Raw genomic sequence first — 14481 nt, 5'->3', positions numbered from 1 at the left:
ACTAACGACGTCGTTTCGTATGATGAGTCAACAGAGTGAAGACAGATGTCTCGTCGCTATTTGACCCGGGAAAAAAAAAATCAAAACGAAGGATTGACTCATTCAACGTTAGTCACGGGTTCATCTTCCTCGGCGATTTCAAAATCTGACGGTGATCTAACTTCTCTGTTCAGCTGATCGGTGAAGAAGAGAACGGTTTACCTTTTTCCCGCGCCATGGTGGAAGAAGCTACGTCGAATTTGACTCCGACGCAGAGATACGCTGCCGGCGCGTTGTTCGCGATCGCGCTAAACCAAGCGCAAATCAACCAGACTCAGCCGCTGGGGATCCCCGCTGCGCTAGACGACGACGAAGAGTGTGATCGTTCCGAGGAACGGAGAAGCAATTGCAGTAGCGGCGATTCCGTCTCCGATGACCCTAACCTCTGGGTACACGAGACGTCGGGCCTTCTCCGTCCCGTTTTCAGGTGATCTTATCGTCGTCGTCGTCGATTCTGGAATTGGTTTCTGATAATTCATTTCTATTTACAGATGTCTCGATATTGATTCATCAGCTTGGCTTGGTCTCGAGGAGACTGCTAACTCTTCTCCGGCTAAGCATCACATCGGTGCGGTATGGCTAATTCTCGCAATCGATCCGGTACCGTTTTGATTAAGTGAAGGCTCATTAACTTCTTTTTTTTATTCGTTATGTTAGTTCACGAGGCTACTCTCAGAAGAAGCGAGTGAAGCTTCCGTCGAAATGGTGGAGCAGGAGATGGCCTTAGCTAAAGCTGCTGACGCTATGGTTCATAGCATTCGGAGCTCTTTATCTATAGATGCTAAGAAGGAGAAGCATCAGGAATACGAAAACGAGTGCCGGGAGAAGTACGCTGTTCCCGAGGTTAAATCGAAAGCTGTGGAGAAGGATAAGGTTAACGATAAGGAGGAGTCGGATGCTGCTGCTGAAAGAGAGAGTCTTGAAGCGGGTGTAGTGATTAGAGATGGAAGCCACAACCCTGAGGTTGTTGAAGATGATAAATCTGTCGAGGATTTGATATTGCTTAGCCATCAGAGGAAGATCAATGTTCTTTATGAGCTGCTCTCTGCTTGCTTGTCGGATAAGTATCAAGAGGTTAAGAAATGTACTCGCCGTAGAAAAGGATATGATGCTCGTCACCGCGTTGCTCTCCGTTTACTCGCCACCTGGTTTAACATTGAGTGGATTAAAGTGGTTCGTATATTTACTTCTTCCTTATTGTAAAGTTTCTTACTTTTACATAGTATCATCGTTGATATGGAATTAGCACTGCTGTAGGTTCCGGTGCTTCTTGTTTTGGCAATTGTTTTGTTTTATGAGAATTTCGTATTTAGTTTCATTATTATAATATATTTGGATCTTCAATTTCTAGGAAGCAATTGAGACAATGGTGGCATGCTCTGCCATGGCCCTTCAGAAATCTGCTGAAATGAATGGTCAGGATGCTGCATCTTCTTCGAGTACATGGGCTAAGTGGAAGCGTGGAGGCATCATTGGTGCCGCTGCTTTAACTGGGGGAACTTTGATGGCCATCACTGGTGGTACGGAAAATTCAACCTGAACCTGTAACTTTCTTTCTTGATATAAGCGCATTTTGTTTTGGTTACCTAATTTCGTTTTCATGGTTGTATTAAACAGGATTGGCTGCTCCAGCTATTGCTGCGGGGTTTGGTGCACTGGCACCAACACTGGGCACACTGGTGCCGGTGATCGGAGCTGGTGGGTTTGCTGCTGCGGCTAGTGCTGCTGGAACTGTTGCTGGCTCGGTTGCGGTTGCAGCATCATTTGGAGGTGAATAAGTGTAGATCAGTTCACTTTTTGTCGTATTTGTGTGCATACAATTAGCCACTAGTTTTTTTGGCTTCTCTTTCATCCTCACGAATGTATCAATTCTTTGTGAGGGAGCGTCTACAGCGTCACTAATGCTTGCTTTTAAAAATGTTTTCGTATCCAGCTGCTGGAGCTGGTCTCACAGGGACTAAGATGGCAAGGAGGATTGGGGATCTTGAGGAGTTTGAATTCAAAGCTATTGGCGAAAATCATAATCAAGGAGTGAGTGCTTATTTTCAATTGGCTACTAGATCTTTGTGTGCATTTTGAGAGTATCAGAAATTGGTTGTGTCTCCTCTCCCTCCTTTATTTGATAATTAGTTTTTCCGTTTTTGACTGATGTGAAAGATATGTGAAAATCATTGTAACAGCGGCTAGCAGTGGAAGTCTTGGTTGCTGGTGTTGTTTTTGAAGAAGAAGATTTTGTGAAACCATGGCAAGGGTTAACTAGTAGTTTGGAGAGGTATGTCGTCTGCTCAAACTTTTGTATAGTAAATAGAAATCAGGATTTAATATCTCGAGCTGCTCCTTGCATCAGTTGTTTGTGTCTGCTTCTCAAGAATTGTGCTATATCTGCTTCGTAATGTATGGTCTTTACTATTTCAGGTACACGCTGCAATGGGAGTCCAAGAATCTTATCTTAGTGAGCACTGCAATTCAGGATTGGCTTACTTCAAGTAATTGGTTTTCATCCTACTAAACAACCATGTTAATGTGACAACAATGTCAATTTTCTAAGGAAAAATTGTGATATCAATATGATGATTTCCTGCAGGACTGGCCATGGAATTGATGAAACAAGGAGCAATGCACACTGTTCTGAGCTCTCTTTTATTGGCATTGGCATGGCCAGCGACAATCTTAGTAGCTGCAGATTTCATAGATAGCAAATGGAGTATTGCTATTGATAGGTAACACCTCCTTCCCTAGCAAGCTAGGTAGTCGTTCTATGAAAGTGATGCACCATTTACACATCGCATTTCCAACTAATGACCAAATCTTTTGAAACCTGCGTGTTGGTATTTGCATTCTAAGTAAACCTGTGGCTAATGGCTACTATAATCCAATTTGTTTAGGTCGGATAAAGCGGGAAAACTTCTAGCTGAAGTGCTACAAAAAGGCTTGCAAGGAAATAGGTAAAGAGTTCATCGCTGATGCAAGTAAATGAAGTTATTAAAAGTTAAATCTATATGTATATGATTTATGCTTCGAATTATGTGATATCAGACCCATTACTCTCGTGGGATTCTCGCTTGGTGCGCGTGTCATCTTCAAATGCCTCCAGACTCTGGCCGAAACAGAACAAAACGGTAGTTTCCTATGTGTTTTATTCGAGAAGATTGCATTAAAATATCGAATCTATGTTTTGTTTAATGTGAGGTTGGTTTCCACACATCTAACGTGGCAGCTGAACTAGTGGAAAGAGTTGTTATTCTTGGAGCACCCATTTCAATCAATAACGAAAACTGGCGAGACGTAAGAAAGGTAAAATTAAACTCTGTTTTGAGTTCATTACCTTACTATAGTATCAACATCTCACACCCATAGAATCGAATCTATTGAATGAGTTCTTATATTTAATATTTTATGCGGTCCTTTTTGGTAGATGGTAGCTGGAAGATTCATCAATGTATATGCAACAAATGATTGGACCCTCGGTGTTGCCTTCCGCGCAAGGTACATTCATTACATAATAACACTTGCATTATTTCAGTTTTTATTTACCCTACCTAACTCCGTTGCTTCCACAGTCTATTATCCCAAGGGTTAGCCGGAATACAACCCATTTGCGTCCCTGGAATCGAAAATGTAAGCTATCTCTTTCAAAAAAAATTCATTACTAGCTGATTGTTATATTACAAATAATAAAAAGATGTGAGATCGTTTTCGATAATTGTAAAGTTTCAATTGTTAATTAGTATTATTTCACCTCTTGATTTCAACATTTTACAGGTGGATGTAACCGATATGGTGGAAGGTCACTCTTCATATCTATGGAAGACTCAGCAAATCCTAGAGAGGCTCGAAATTGACACTTATTACCCTGTTTTTCGAGACACTCTCTAAACGAAAACCAAATTAGATACGTTTCACACTTTCACTAAACTTTACATGTTTGTTTGTGGCATTCGTCGACAGCTTCTGTTTTGTAATTATTTTGTATGAAACGTTTTAAATCCACTGTCTTGCGTTGAACGTTCTTGTTTCCTTTTGTAGAAAGCCAAACTGAAAATTTGATTCTCTGATGATTGTTTTGTAATTATCTTTATGAAATGTTTTTTCAAGCGTTGAACGTTCTCTGAAAATTTGATTCTGATGAAAATAAAATGAAAACTTTCGAACCTTTTGTTATTGAGACATTTAAAAAAAATGGAGTAAACGTGTATTACAATCAATAGATAAATAATGTTTAGTTGACAAAAAAGAAGAAGATAATAATGTTTATTAACTATGACAAATATAGAGCTGGATTAAATAAATTTAAACCAATATTCGTGTCATGTTCTATATATTACATCGTGAATCTAACGATAAACTAAAACAAAGTTTGTTTATATGTTTCTATTGTCACATTTGTAAAAGTAATTTCAGCCTTGATAACAACTCATCGAGTTTGCTATAAATTTGTCAATATCTTTAATATTTGCATATAACTGTCATGAATATGTTTAGGGGATGAACCTCATAAAACCGCGACAACTATTTTATAAATTTTTTAGACAATTACAATATATAAATAATAAATAATCAACAGTTTATTATTCATAAATTATAATAACTAATATATTATAATATAAAATTTTATGAAAATAAAATAATATAAATTTTATCACTTGTGAGTTGTGAATAATAACATATCATACAAAACAGATATTTAATATATTATTTTAATTTTATAATTTAATTAGTAATTTAAACATCCAATTAATTTAAACAGGTATAAGTTTTTGTTCCCACATTTTGATGTAAACAAGGTGCAATGTATTTTCTTATTATATAGATATGAGAATAGAGAGTTTTGCCTTCTTATTTTGCAATCTGCGCAAGACAACAATAGAGTTATGTGGTAGACTTTGATTAAAAAAATTGGAACCAGACTAATCATCTGTATTGTTTCTTTCGAAAATATTAGTTAGGTAGTTTTATTCCAAATATCTGTCAACTAATAAAAATAATATAATTGGTTAGTAAACTTAGAAATTATTAAAAAATGATGAAGCTGGTTGAAATTAAATATTTTAGACATCTAAAATATCTTAAGCCATCACTTTATCCGGTCTTTCAATTAGGCAATTCATAATTCATTCATCAGATGATGAAAAAAGATTCATTTTCAAGTGAATAATTAACAGATTGTTTTCAGAAAGGTTGTCAGATCACTTTCAACACAAAAATAATTGAGAGGTCAACAATTATTTTCAGATTGGTGTAAGGTGTGATGATCAGAGGAGAAAATTTTGAGATAGAGCTAGTCCATCATATATAAGAACATTTACCTCTCGATCTCAACATTACAGTGACTATGTGACACAATATGGTGGATGGTCACTCCTCATACCTATGGACAACGTAGCAAATCGGAATTTGACAAGAAAACGCAGGTATATAGTGATTTCATATAAATGTTCAAACTCCAAATTTGACAATCATCAGATAATATGAATAAGAAGACTGAGATTCTAACATATTCGTACATGAGAAAAATAATACGGGACCTTTTTCCTTTATCATATATATCACATGTTTGAACTGCTGACAAGAACAAAAAGTAAGCAATTAATTATACGTAGACATTATGGGTTTCTTTTGTTTTGTTTGTTTGTTAATTACTATCGTCTTTGTTTGAACGTTCTTCAACGCCGGGGAAAGACGACAACTTATGCGTTGTTATTATTTTACAGCGTCGTCGTGCTGAATCCACCACCACATGTTACCGTTTTCTCTGACCGTATTGTCTCTTTTAGCTACCGTGGCTTCTTGTTTCCTCTATTATTAAGGCGAAAAACTGAAATCTGAAAGTTTTAAACGTGGACTCTGTTTGTATTTGTACGTCTGAAAAAGTGAGTAGAAGTTCGAGGTTTTTACCTTTCAAGGTCATATTAAATTTGTCATGCCTTTTCAAACTGAGCATAGTCCCAATTTGCAAGCAATTTTTTTTCTTTAGAAAAGTTTATAAATCAGGGTTTATGCATATTTAAAAACTATTTCACTATATTGAATATTTTATTAAAATTTGGAAAGGGTGTACAAATAACTTGAGAGATGTCCATGGTGTCAATGTTATTTTCTTCACCGCTCTCGTGGTCCATCCAAATCAGAATCAATCAACAGTAAATGAATAAAACACATGCATCGCCTTGTTTGTTTCAGTAAAATATACTCCATCCATTTCATAATATAGTATGTTTTGGTTTACTGTATAAAGATTAAAAAAAATTATATTCTTCTGAAAAACACTTTCAAAAATATAGTTTTAAAATCATTCAACCAATTATAAAAAAGAGCATAAAAGATTACTGGTTAAATAGTTTACAATAAAGTTAAAATTAACCTTAAAATTTTAAAACATCATATATTTTGAAACAACATAAACATTCTAAAACATCGTATAGTTTAAACGGAGGGAGTATTAAAAACCATCCATTCCTGTATTTTATGAAATGTTAGCATGGTTGTCCAACAAATCTTTAATGGAAATGGGGTCACGTGACTGAATTGTCCCCCACAATCACAAGTAAGAATCTTTCAGAAAAATGATTAAAAGCATCACCCCGAAAGTAAAACTCTATTTTTTTTTTTTTTTTACAACCTATTTTTTTAAAAAAACAGAGTAAAAATAAATAAGGAGTAAAAATACTCTAACTCCACTTCATTTCTTACTTTTTAATAGAATAAATGAACTAAAAAAAAGTAGATTACTCCATAAATAAAATAAACTTTATTATGGAGTGAGATATGAAATTGGGTTAAAGCATTTATTATTTTATATCTATTTTTATTCAATTTTAAAGTAAAAGTTGGAGTTGGGTTAGAGATGCTTTAAAATCCACAAATTAAGAGCATTCTCAATTTTTGGTGGTACTGCTATAACAGTATATATATAACTTGAACTTGAATAGGAGATGGGTCGAGAAGCTGTCTTATCTAGAAGACAATGACAAACCCTACTCGAACCAACTTCTTTACAAAGCTATGGCTTAGATATTCAAGCCTTAAATGTTAGGTTTGGCTTGGAGCTAATATTAGCGATGACTGCTTCATAATTCACAGCTTGTAGCTTGTCTATAAATTTGTCATTTTCTTATCCTTCCACCACGAAATAATGTGAAGTCAAGGAGGCACCGCCAATTATTGTTTTATATCTACTTTTATTTCATTTTAGAGTAAAAATTGGAGTTGGGTTGGAAATGCTTTAAAAGTCAAAAATTAAGCGCCTTCTCAATTTTTGGTGGTACTGCCAGGAGCGGATCTACAGTGTAAGCTACGGGGGCACGTGTTCCGACTACTTTTTAATTTTTGTCAGTTAGAGTTGTTCTAGTAATTTTTTGTAGCTTCGTTGGTAAAAGTGCTCCCGTCTGGCTCCAGTGTTGAGAGTTCGATCTACTCACAAATTATTTTATGTGAATTTAATTTAAGTTCTGTGTGGCAATTTACAAGCTTTAGTTTTATTATTTTTACCTTTTTCCATACTTATTTTTTTTATCTATATTTTCTTAATTTTTTTTGTTTGAACTGGCTTTTATCTTTCCTTATTTCTTTCCATTATATTTTCATCTTTAAGTTTACTTTTTCCAAACAACGTATAGATATATCCATTGTCTTTAAAATTCATATTATGAATTGCTAGTAAATAAAACATTAGTTAATTTTAAAATAGTAAACAATCTATTCATTTTCATTAACACTTTAGAATTTAGTTCTTTATGATATGATAAGTAAAAATTATGTAGTATAAATTGACATAATATTATATAAACTTATTTTTCTATACATTTAAAATTAATTTTATTTACAGTGTGTTGTTATGATTAATAATATTAGTAATTTTTTAAAAAATTATATAAATTATAAATATAATTTTATGAGTCGAATAAAATTATAGTTTATAATAATATTCTTATAATATATTATATAAACTTCTTGTTCTATACATTTAAAATTAATTTTATTTACATTGCGTTATTATGATTAATAATAGTAGTAAAAAAAAAAAATTTGTCAGCAGTAAAAAGGTTTTAATGAGGTAAATAATATTATACTTTATAATAATTCTACTTATAATATATTATTTATTTTAATTTAAAATGTGTGTCTTATCTAGAAGACAATGACAAACCCTACTCGAACAAACTTCTTTACAAAGCTATGGCTTAGATATTCAAGCCTTAAATGTTAGGTTTGGCTTTGAGCTAATATTAGCGATGACTGCTTCATAATTCACAGCTTGTAGCTTGTCTATAAATTTGTCATTTTCTTATCTTTCGGAGATTTTCTATATGATTGAATATTTTTCAGGGGGCATATTTAATACTGATAACCATATGTTTGCAATTATTTTGTGATATTCGATAGTCCACGTATAGTACTACATATATGTTAATGAATGTGCTACGTGTAGCTACGAAAAATCTAAGTAATTGTAATTTATTGATTTCGTCAAGGTAGTTGAAGTAGGGATCGTTTAGTACTTGATGCATTCTGGTTGTTACATTATTTTTTAAGTGAGTAGTTTAAACATGGATTTTGCCATCCATCTAGAAATCTGATCGTCGATGGTGTTAAAATTAAGTAATCAACACATACATTCATGATACATAAATGATAGGTGCGTTTTCAATAAAGACTACAATGTTTTTCCATATGAATGAGTATATAAGATATACTATAAAACTTTTCAATAGAGAAGACGCGACCTTAACAAAATAAAATTAAATAAGAAAATACGTGAAGAGTTTAGAATTTAACTTTTTCTATCAAGTGATCTGACTTTTTAAAAAACTACACGAAAATAATTGGCTTTTCAAAACTAAAAATTGAAAGCTATCGCCTCCAAATTTCTCTAACATTAGGTTCCTCAAATAGTAAAGTTGATGAGTTTTCACTTAGTTCACCGGTTGCCAAACTCTTTTCTGGACTCATAGTGATGGAAATGCTTATGTTTGCAAAATCCTTGGATCATTAGTATACTTTTGTAATATGCAAATTAGTTGTAAAAAAAAATCTTATTTTTCAGCGTTTACATTTCATGCAAGGAAAAAATTCCCACAAAAGAAGATGAAAAACGAAACAAAGAGCCACTTTATGTTTCATCCAGAACACACGTGTGTACACAACAAATACATAAACATATATTATATAACATCAACAAATTTTCAGGGCTTCGTTTGACTTCTCACACCACTTTCAAGAACCATCAACCATACCAACCACCTTTCATTTCACCCGCCACGTGCTTCGAACCATAACTTAAACAGAACAAATAAGGCGCGTGCTCGGGACAGCGTAGAGACGCGTGGCTTTAGGAGCCGTCAGACCAAACACGTCGCTCATATCAAGCTCGCTTGGTTTCATGCCATCAGGTAATTTCCACGTGAAGCAATGTAATATATGGGCCACGGCTAGTTCAAGCGCGTATAACCCGAGCTGCATACCCGGGCACGACCGACGACCCGACCCGAATGGTATAAACTCGAAGTTACTCCCTTTGAAATCTGGTACGCCCGGTTCCAAAAACCTCGACGGTCTAAACGTTTCGGGATCAACCCAAGAGTTCTTGTCGCGTCCAATCGCAAACGCGTTGATCATAACGCGAGATTTCTTGGGAACGAAGTAACCGTCGATCTCAGTGTCCTCTGCGGTTTCGTGGAGGAGGAGTGGGATCGGTGGGTGTAGCCTTAGGGTTTCTTTGAGTGTGCATTTCAGAAAAGTCAACTTCTCGATGTCTGATTCTTCCACACGTCGGTCAAGTCCGACAACTTCAGCGAGTTCTTGTTGGACTCGTTTTAGATCCTCTGGGCTCCGTAATAACTCAGTCAATGCCCACTCTATCGCTGACGCTACCGTTTCCGTTCCTCCAAACATAACGTCCTATCGAAAAAGTAAAATAAGTCAATTCACATGACGTTAGAGCATGATTACCTGGAGATTCTTAGGGTGGAGTTCTTAGCGAAATATAAGAAACTCATCTATTAATTTTTAATCAAAAACGATAAAAACCGTCTCTTAAAACTCTTATTTAAGAACTAGTTCTTAATTTTTTTATAATTTTTTTAGTTAAAAGTTAAGAGACGGATTCTTAGAGCATAAATATCGGTAGTTTTGTAAGTGTTTCTTAGCCCTGGGGCCCACAAAAAGTTTAAAAAACGGTCACAAAAGATGCAGGATAAGGATCGATTGTGATGAGTTTGGTGGACTGTTCGCGGGTCCCACCGATACGCGACGACCCGCGATTGGTATGTTTTTTAATTTTTTTTTTTATTTAGATAAAAGATGTGTAAAAAAAAAATTGTTAAGAAACCCTTAGGGATAATCATGGTCTTATATTCCGCTAAAAACTTCACCCCAAGAACCTCTCTATAATCATGTTCTTATAGTATGTTTTCCAATACGGTGATTTTATTTACGTGTGATATACGTAAAACCTTTGTATTTTTCTACTATCAATAAAACGACTGCATACGCAAGTTCTCTAATATTATATTAGACTACTTGTAAAAACAGAAAATATATACGTGCAGAGAAAACAACCGGTTTAATAGATGAGTTTTATGACGTAACGCATTAAGAATAATGACTGTTACTAGTGCCTCGTGAAAAATATTTACCATGATGATTGCTTTGATATTGTCACGGGTAAGTTTGATGGAGTTCTGAAGATCCGCTGTCTCGCTCACTAATTTCGCCTCTTCACTGTAAAAAGCAAGAAGATCATCAACCATATCGGTATCAACAACATCTCCAGCATCAATACTGTTTTGATTCTCTTTCTTCTTTATGTGTTCATCGATGATATCGTCAATAAATCCGTCTAGGTCATTACGGGCCTTCACGAGCCGCTTGTTTATTCCCTGAGGATCGATCCACCCGAAATACGGTATGAAATCCGCTACGTTGAAGGCTCCAAAAAGCTTAGAGAACTCTTGTAAAATTCTTATGAACTCGTCTTGTCCCTTTTCACATGCTGACCCGAACGCTGCCCGGTAAGTTATGTTTCGGGTCAGTGCAAAAATTTGCTCACCAACGTTGATAGACTTACCTACGATATTTTTGGTTGACTATTAAAATACACATATATCACAGAAAACAAATGCATAATAAACTAACAAAAATGATTGTTCACTTTTAAAATATTTAACCGCACATAGAGAGTGACGAACTTACCAACGTTACTAGAAACCGACCGGATCATTCTGTCCACTTCATCACGAACAGAAGCCCATGACTCGGCTCGTTTACGGCTAAACACCTTCATGACACAAACTTTCCTCATCTGTCTCCAAAACGGTCCGTAGTGAGCAAACGCCATGTCGGCTCGGTCATAAGTCAAATAGCTTATAGCTATAGTTGCTGGTCGGTTTGAGAAGACGCTGTCCTGGACTTGAAGGACTTGCCTAGCCACGTCTGGCGAGGAAACGGCGTACATGTGGAGAAATCCCATGCGGAGATGGCACAAGCCACCGTACTTTTTAGCTAAGTTGGCTAAACCACGGTGAGTGAGTTGGTCCATCATTGACATATTGCCTATGATGGGCCAACCACGTGGACCGGGTGGGTACGGAGGCCTTCGTCCCCGTGTGATGAGGCCGATGAAGATGAAAAGTGAGACAACGATGAGAATACCCGTGGTGGGATCTAATACTTGGCTTAGTGTTTGTGATATAGAAGACTCCATATTAGTTTTTCTTTTTTCTGGGAAATGTTTTTTCTATTGTTTGTGGAAGGTCTCAGGAATTGATCAGGCAAAGTTCGCCATTTTGGGATGTGTTACGAAAGGTTGGTTTTATAATCAAAGTGTGGTCCCACTTATTGCATATTTCTAATTTTATATGGGAACTTCATTTTCGTGACACATATATATGTATACATACACCTCTTTTTAATTATTACTAGATTTGGATCCGCACAACTATGCGGGTATTAATTTTCATGTTTATATATATATTACATAATTAGAATATATTTTTTAAGTTACTTACATATATATTTAAATGTTTATATATAATTATTTTAAATATAAAAATTTGATAGTTTTTATGCTGTAAGTTAGTTGATTATTTCAAATCATCACATATATTTGGTATTTTTTATTATATATATTTTAAAATTATTTTTATTCAATTATTATGATCATGATCCGTAATTCAAAGCGCTAGATTTCTTTTATCAATATTTTTTATGTTTATTCATTTAAGATAATAACTATAAATATATAAAAATTTAAGATAAGTTAATTTTATACATGAATTATCTAATTTACTAATGTTAACCCGTTCTACCAACATATTATATTTCTAGCATAAATTTTTTAATGTTTGTGAAAATAAAATATATTAATTTATCAGTTTAAAATAATTTTATCATATTTAGTTAAATACAATATTTTATTTTAAAATGTTAGATATAACTATAAAATAGTAAAAATAGTTAAATATAATGTTTATAAAAGATAACTGAGTATATATATTAATGTATAATAACATTAATTTCATTACTAATTACAAAATTAGTAAAAATATTTATATACAATTTTTGATAATTAAGATATTGTTATAATGTTTTTCAACACATTTTGTTAAAAAAAATAAATATATATATTTATATTTTAAATTAAAAGATATCAAATTATATCATGATTTAAGTAGTTAAAAGATTATATATTAACATTAAGTAAATACATTTAATAAAAAATTTAAATGATGATCCAAATTAAAATATCACACATGAATCAAGGTGAGTTTGTTAACCAATCCGAATTTTTAGGAGTCGATGTTATATTAGGAATGATATATTATTAATCCATATTATTAGTAATAAATGAATGATAATTGATTTCTATTGAGTGTCCATTTTTTAAAAAATCGCACATGAATCAATGTTTTGACTTCTGTTTTAATATATAAGATTAGATCTCGATCCGCTAAACCGCGCGGGTTTTTGTTTTCATTTATTTTTATATAAATATTTTGTTTTCAATTCTAAATTGATATATATTATAATATATATGTGTCTATCAATTTTTAAAACATAATAAGTTTACAGTATTTTTTTTTCATTGAATAGATTGTTTCAAACTTTCACATGTATTTGAATCTTCTTATATATATATATTTTCGGATTATTATTTCATTATTAAAATCGTAACTATATATATAAAGATTAGTAAAATATTATTGTATTGTCATATTCAAAGATATTGTAACATTTCACAAATTTAGAAAGTTATTAAGAAATTAAACTTTTCTCTTCATAGATTTATATTATCGAGTAAATAATTAAACATTTAGTTTTTGTTTAATTTTTAAAATAAACTATATAGTTTAAAATTTGTTTTCATTGGTTTAAGGTAGTAAAGATTAATCATTGTTAGATAATATGATTTTTATTATTTAAAAAAAAGATTTTTATAATTTTAAAAAATAACATAGACAAATATTTAAGTATTTAACATATAGAGGTATAATATTACAACATTAAATTATATCTATTTAATTATATTATCTATAAATCCAATAGATCATCCACTGTTTAAATCTAACTATTGATAGTCCAATAAAAGTTTCTGGTAGATCCAAAATTTAAATGATAAGATTATAGATTAAATGTAATATGACTTTCTAGGAATAGGTTCATTGGATCTATATTTTAAAAAAATCACACATGAATCCAGATTGTGACTTTTGTTTTAATATATAAGATTTTTGTTTAATATGGAAATAAATAATATACAGACGGATTTTAATGGATATTCTTGCATTTATAGAAATATAATGAATCGCTATTGGTACTTAGTGGATTTTAATTAGGGAAAGGGTGAGACTATAAAAATAGTTGTTGATATTAATGACTACTTGGTTTACCTAGAATAAATTGGTGGTATAAATATATTATTCCCTCAATAACATCTATATTATTAAAAGAGAAGTATCCATTTGAAAATGTTCTTACTTCATTAATTAAATTCTTTTTTTTTTCTTGTCTTTTTTAGTTGCATTTATGAAATATCCTAAAACGAATAAAACTGCATAATTTATTACTTGTCTTTTCAGTTACATTAATGAAATATGCTTAAATGAATTTAAACTTCCTATTTTATTGTTTGTCTTTTTCAGTTACCTTAATGGAATATATTTAAATAAATTTGGACATAATGTCATTTAATCAACAAAAATAAACTCATAAGTTATCCTTACGTGCATAATTTTAATAATGGAGATTTTTAAAAACGTGCATCATTAAAATATTACCTAAAACATACATCACTAATATATAACATGCATCAATAAAACTAGATTTTGACTCACACAATTGTACGAATATTATTTTCAGTTGCTTAAATTTAAAAATAATTATTTATTCAAAAAATATTTAAGAATGACTATGTTTTTAAAAATTATATGGTATTATTTGCTCATA

General features: G+C 32.5%; 2 protein-coding genes across 2 annotated transcripts; one reads left to right on the top strand and one right to left on the bottom strand.

The window, feature by feature from the left end:
• The first annotated feature begins 87 nt into the window (after positions 1-87).
• Positions 88-4133, top strand: LOC106317591 (transmembrane and coiled-coil domain-containing protein 4). Its single transcript, XM_013755384.1, has 15 exons — positions 88-466; positions 531-612; positions 697-1212; positions 1391-1559; positions 1657-1809; positions 1973-2070; positions 2220-2311; positions 2455-2525; positions 2624-2759; positions 2925-2984; positions 3076-3158; positions 3257-3333; positions 3455-3525; positions 3600-3657; positions 3802-4133. Exons 1-15 carry the CDS (start codon positions 216-218, stop codon positions 3913-3915), a joined length of 2031 nt encoding a protein of 676 aa, XP_013610838.1. The 5' UTR covers positions 88-215; the 3' UTR covers positions 3916-4133.
• A 4919-nt stretch (positions 4134-9052) lies between these two features.
• On the bottom strand, positions 9053-11740 carry LOC106307006 (cytochrome P450 84A1). Its single transcript, XM_013743832.1, has 3 exons — positions 11230-11740; positions 10674-11104; positions 9053-9936 (listed from the first exon to the last, which is right to left on the bottom strand). The coding sequence occupies exons 1-3, from the start codon at positions 11738-11740 to the stop codon at positions 9316-9318; spliced, it is 1563 nt and encodes a 520-aa protein (XP_013599286.1). The 3' UTR covers positions 9053-9315.
• Positions 11741-14481: the final 2741 nt, after the last annotated feature.

This window comes from Brassica oleracea, chromosome C1 (assembly GCF_000695525.1).
Source record: "Brassica oleracea var. oleracea cultivar TO1000 chromosome C1, BOL, whole genome shotgun sequence".
NCBI classification, from domain to species: domain Eukaryota; kingdom Viridiplantae; phylum Streptophyta; class Magnoliopsida; order Brassicales; family Brassicaceae; genus Brassica; species Brassica oleracea.
Note: the sequence above shows the minus strand (reverse complement) of the source record. Positions and strands in the feature narration are given on the sequence as shown.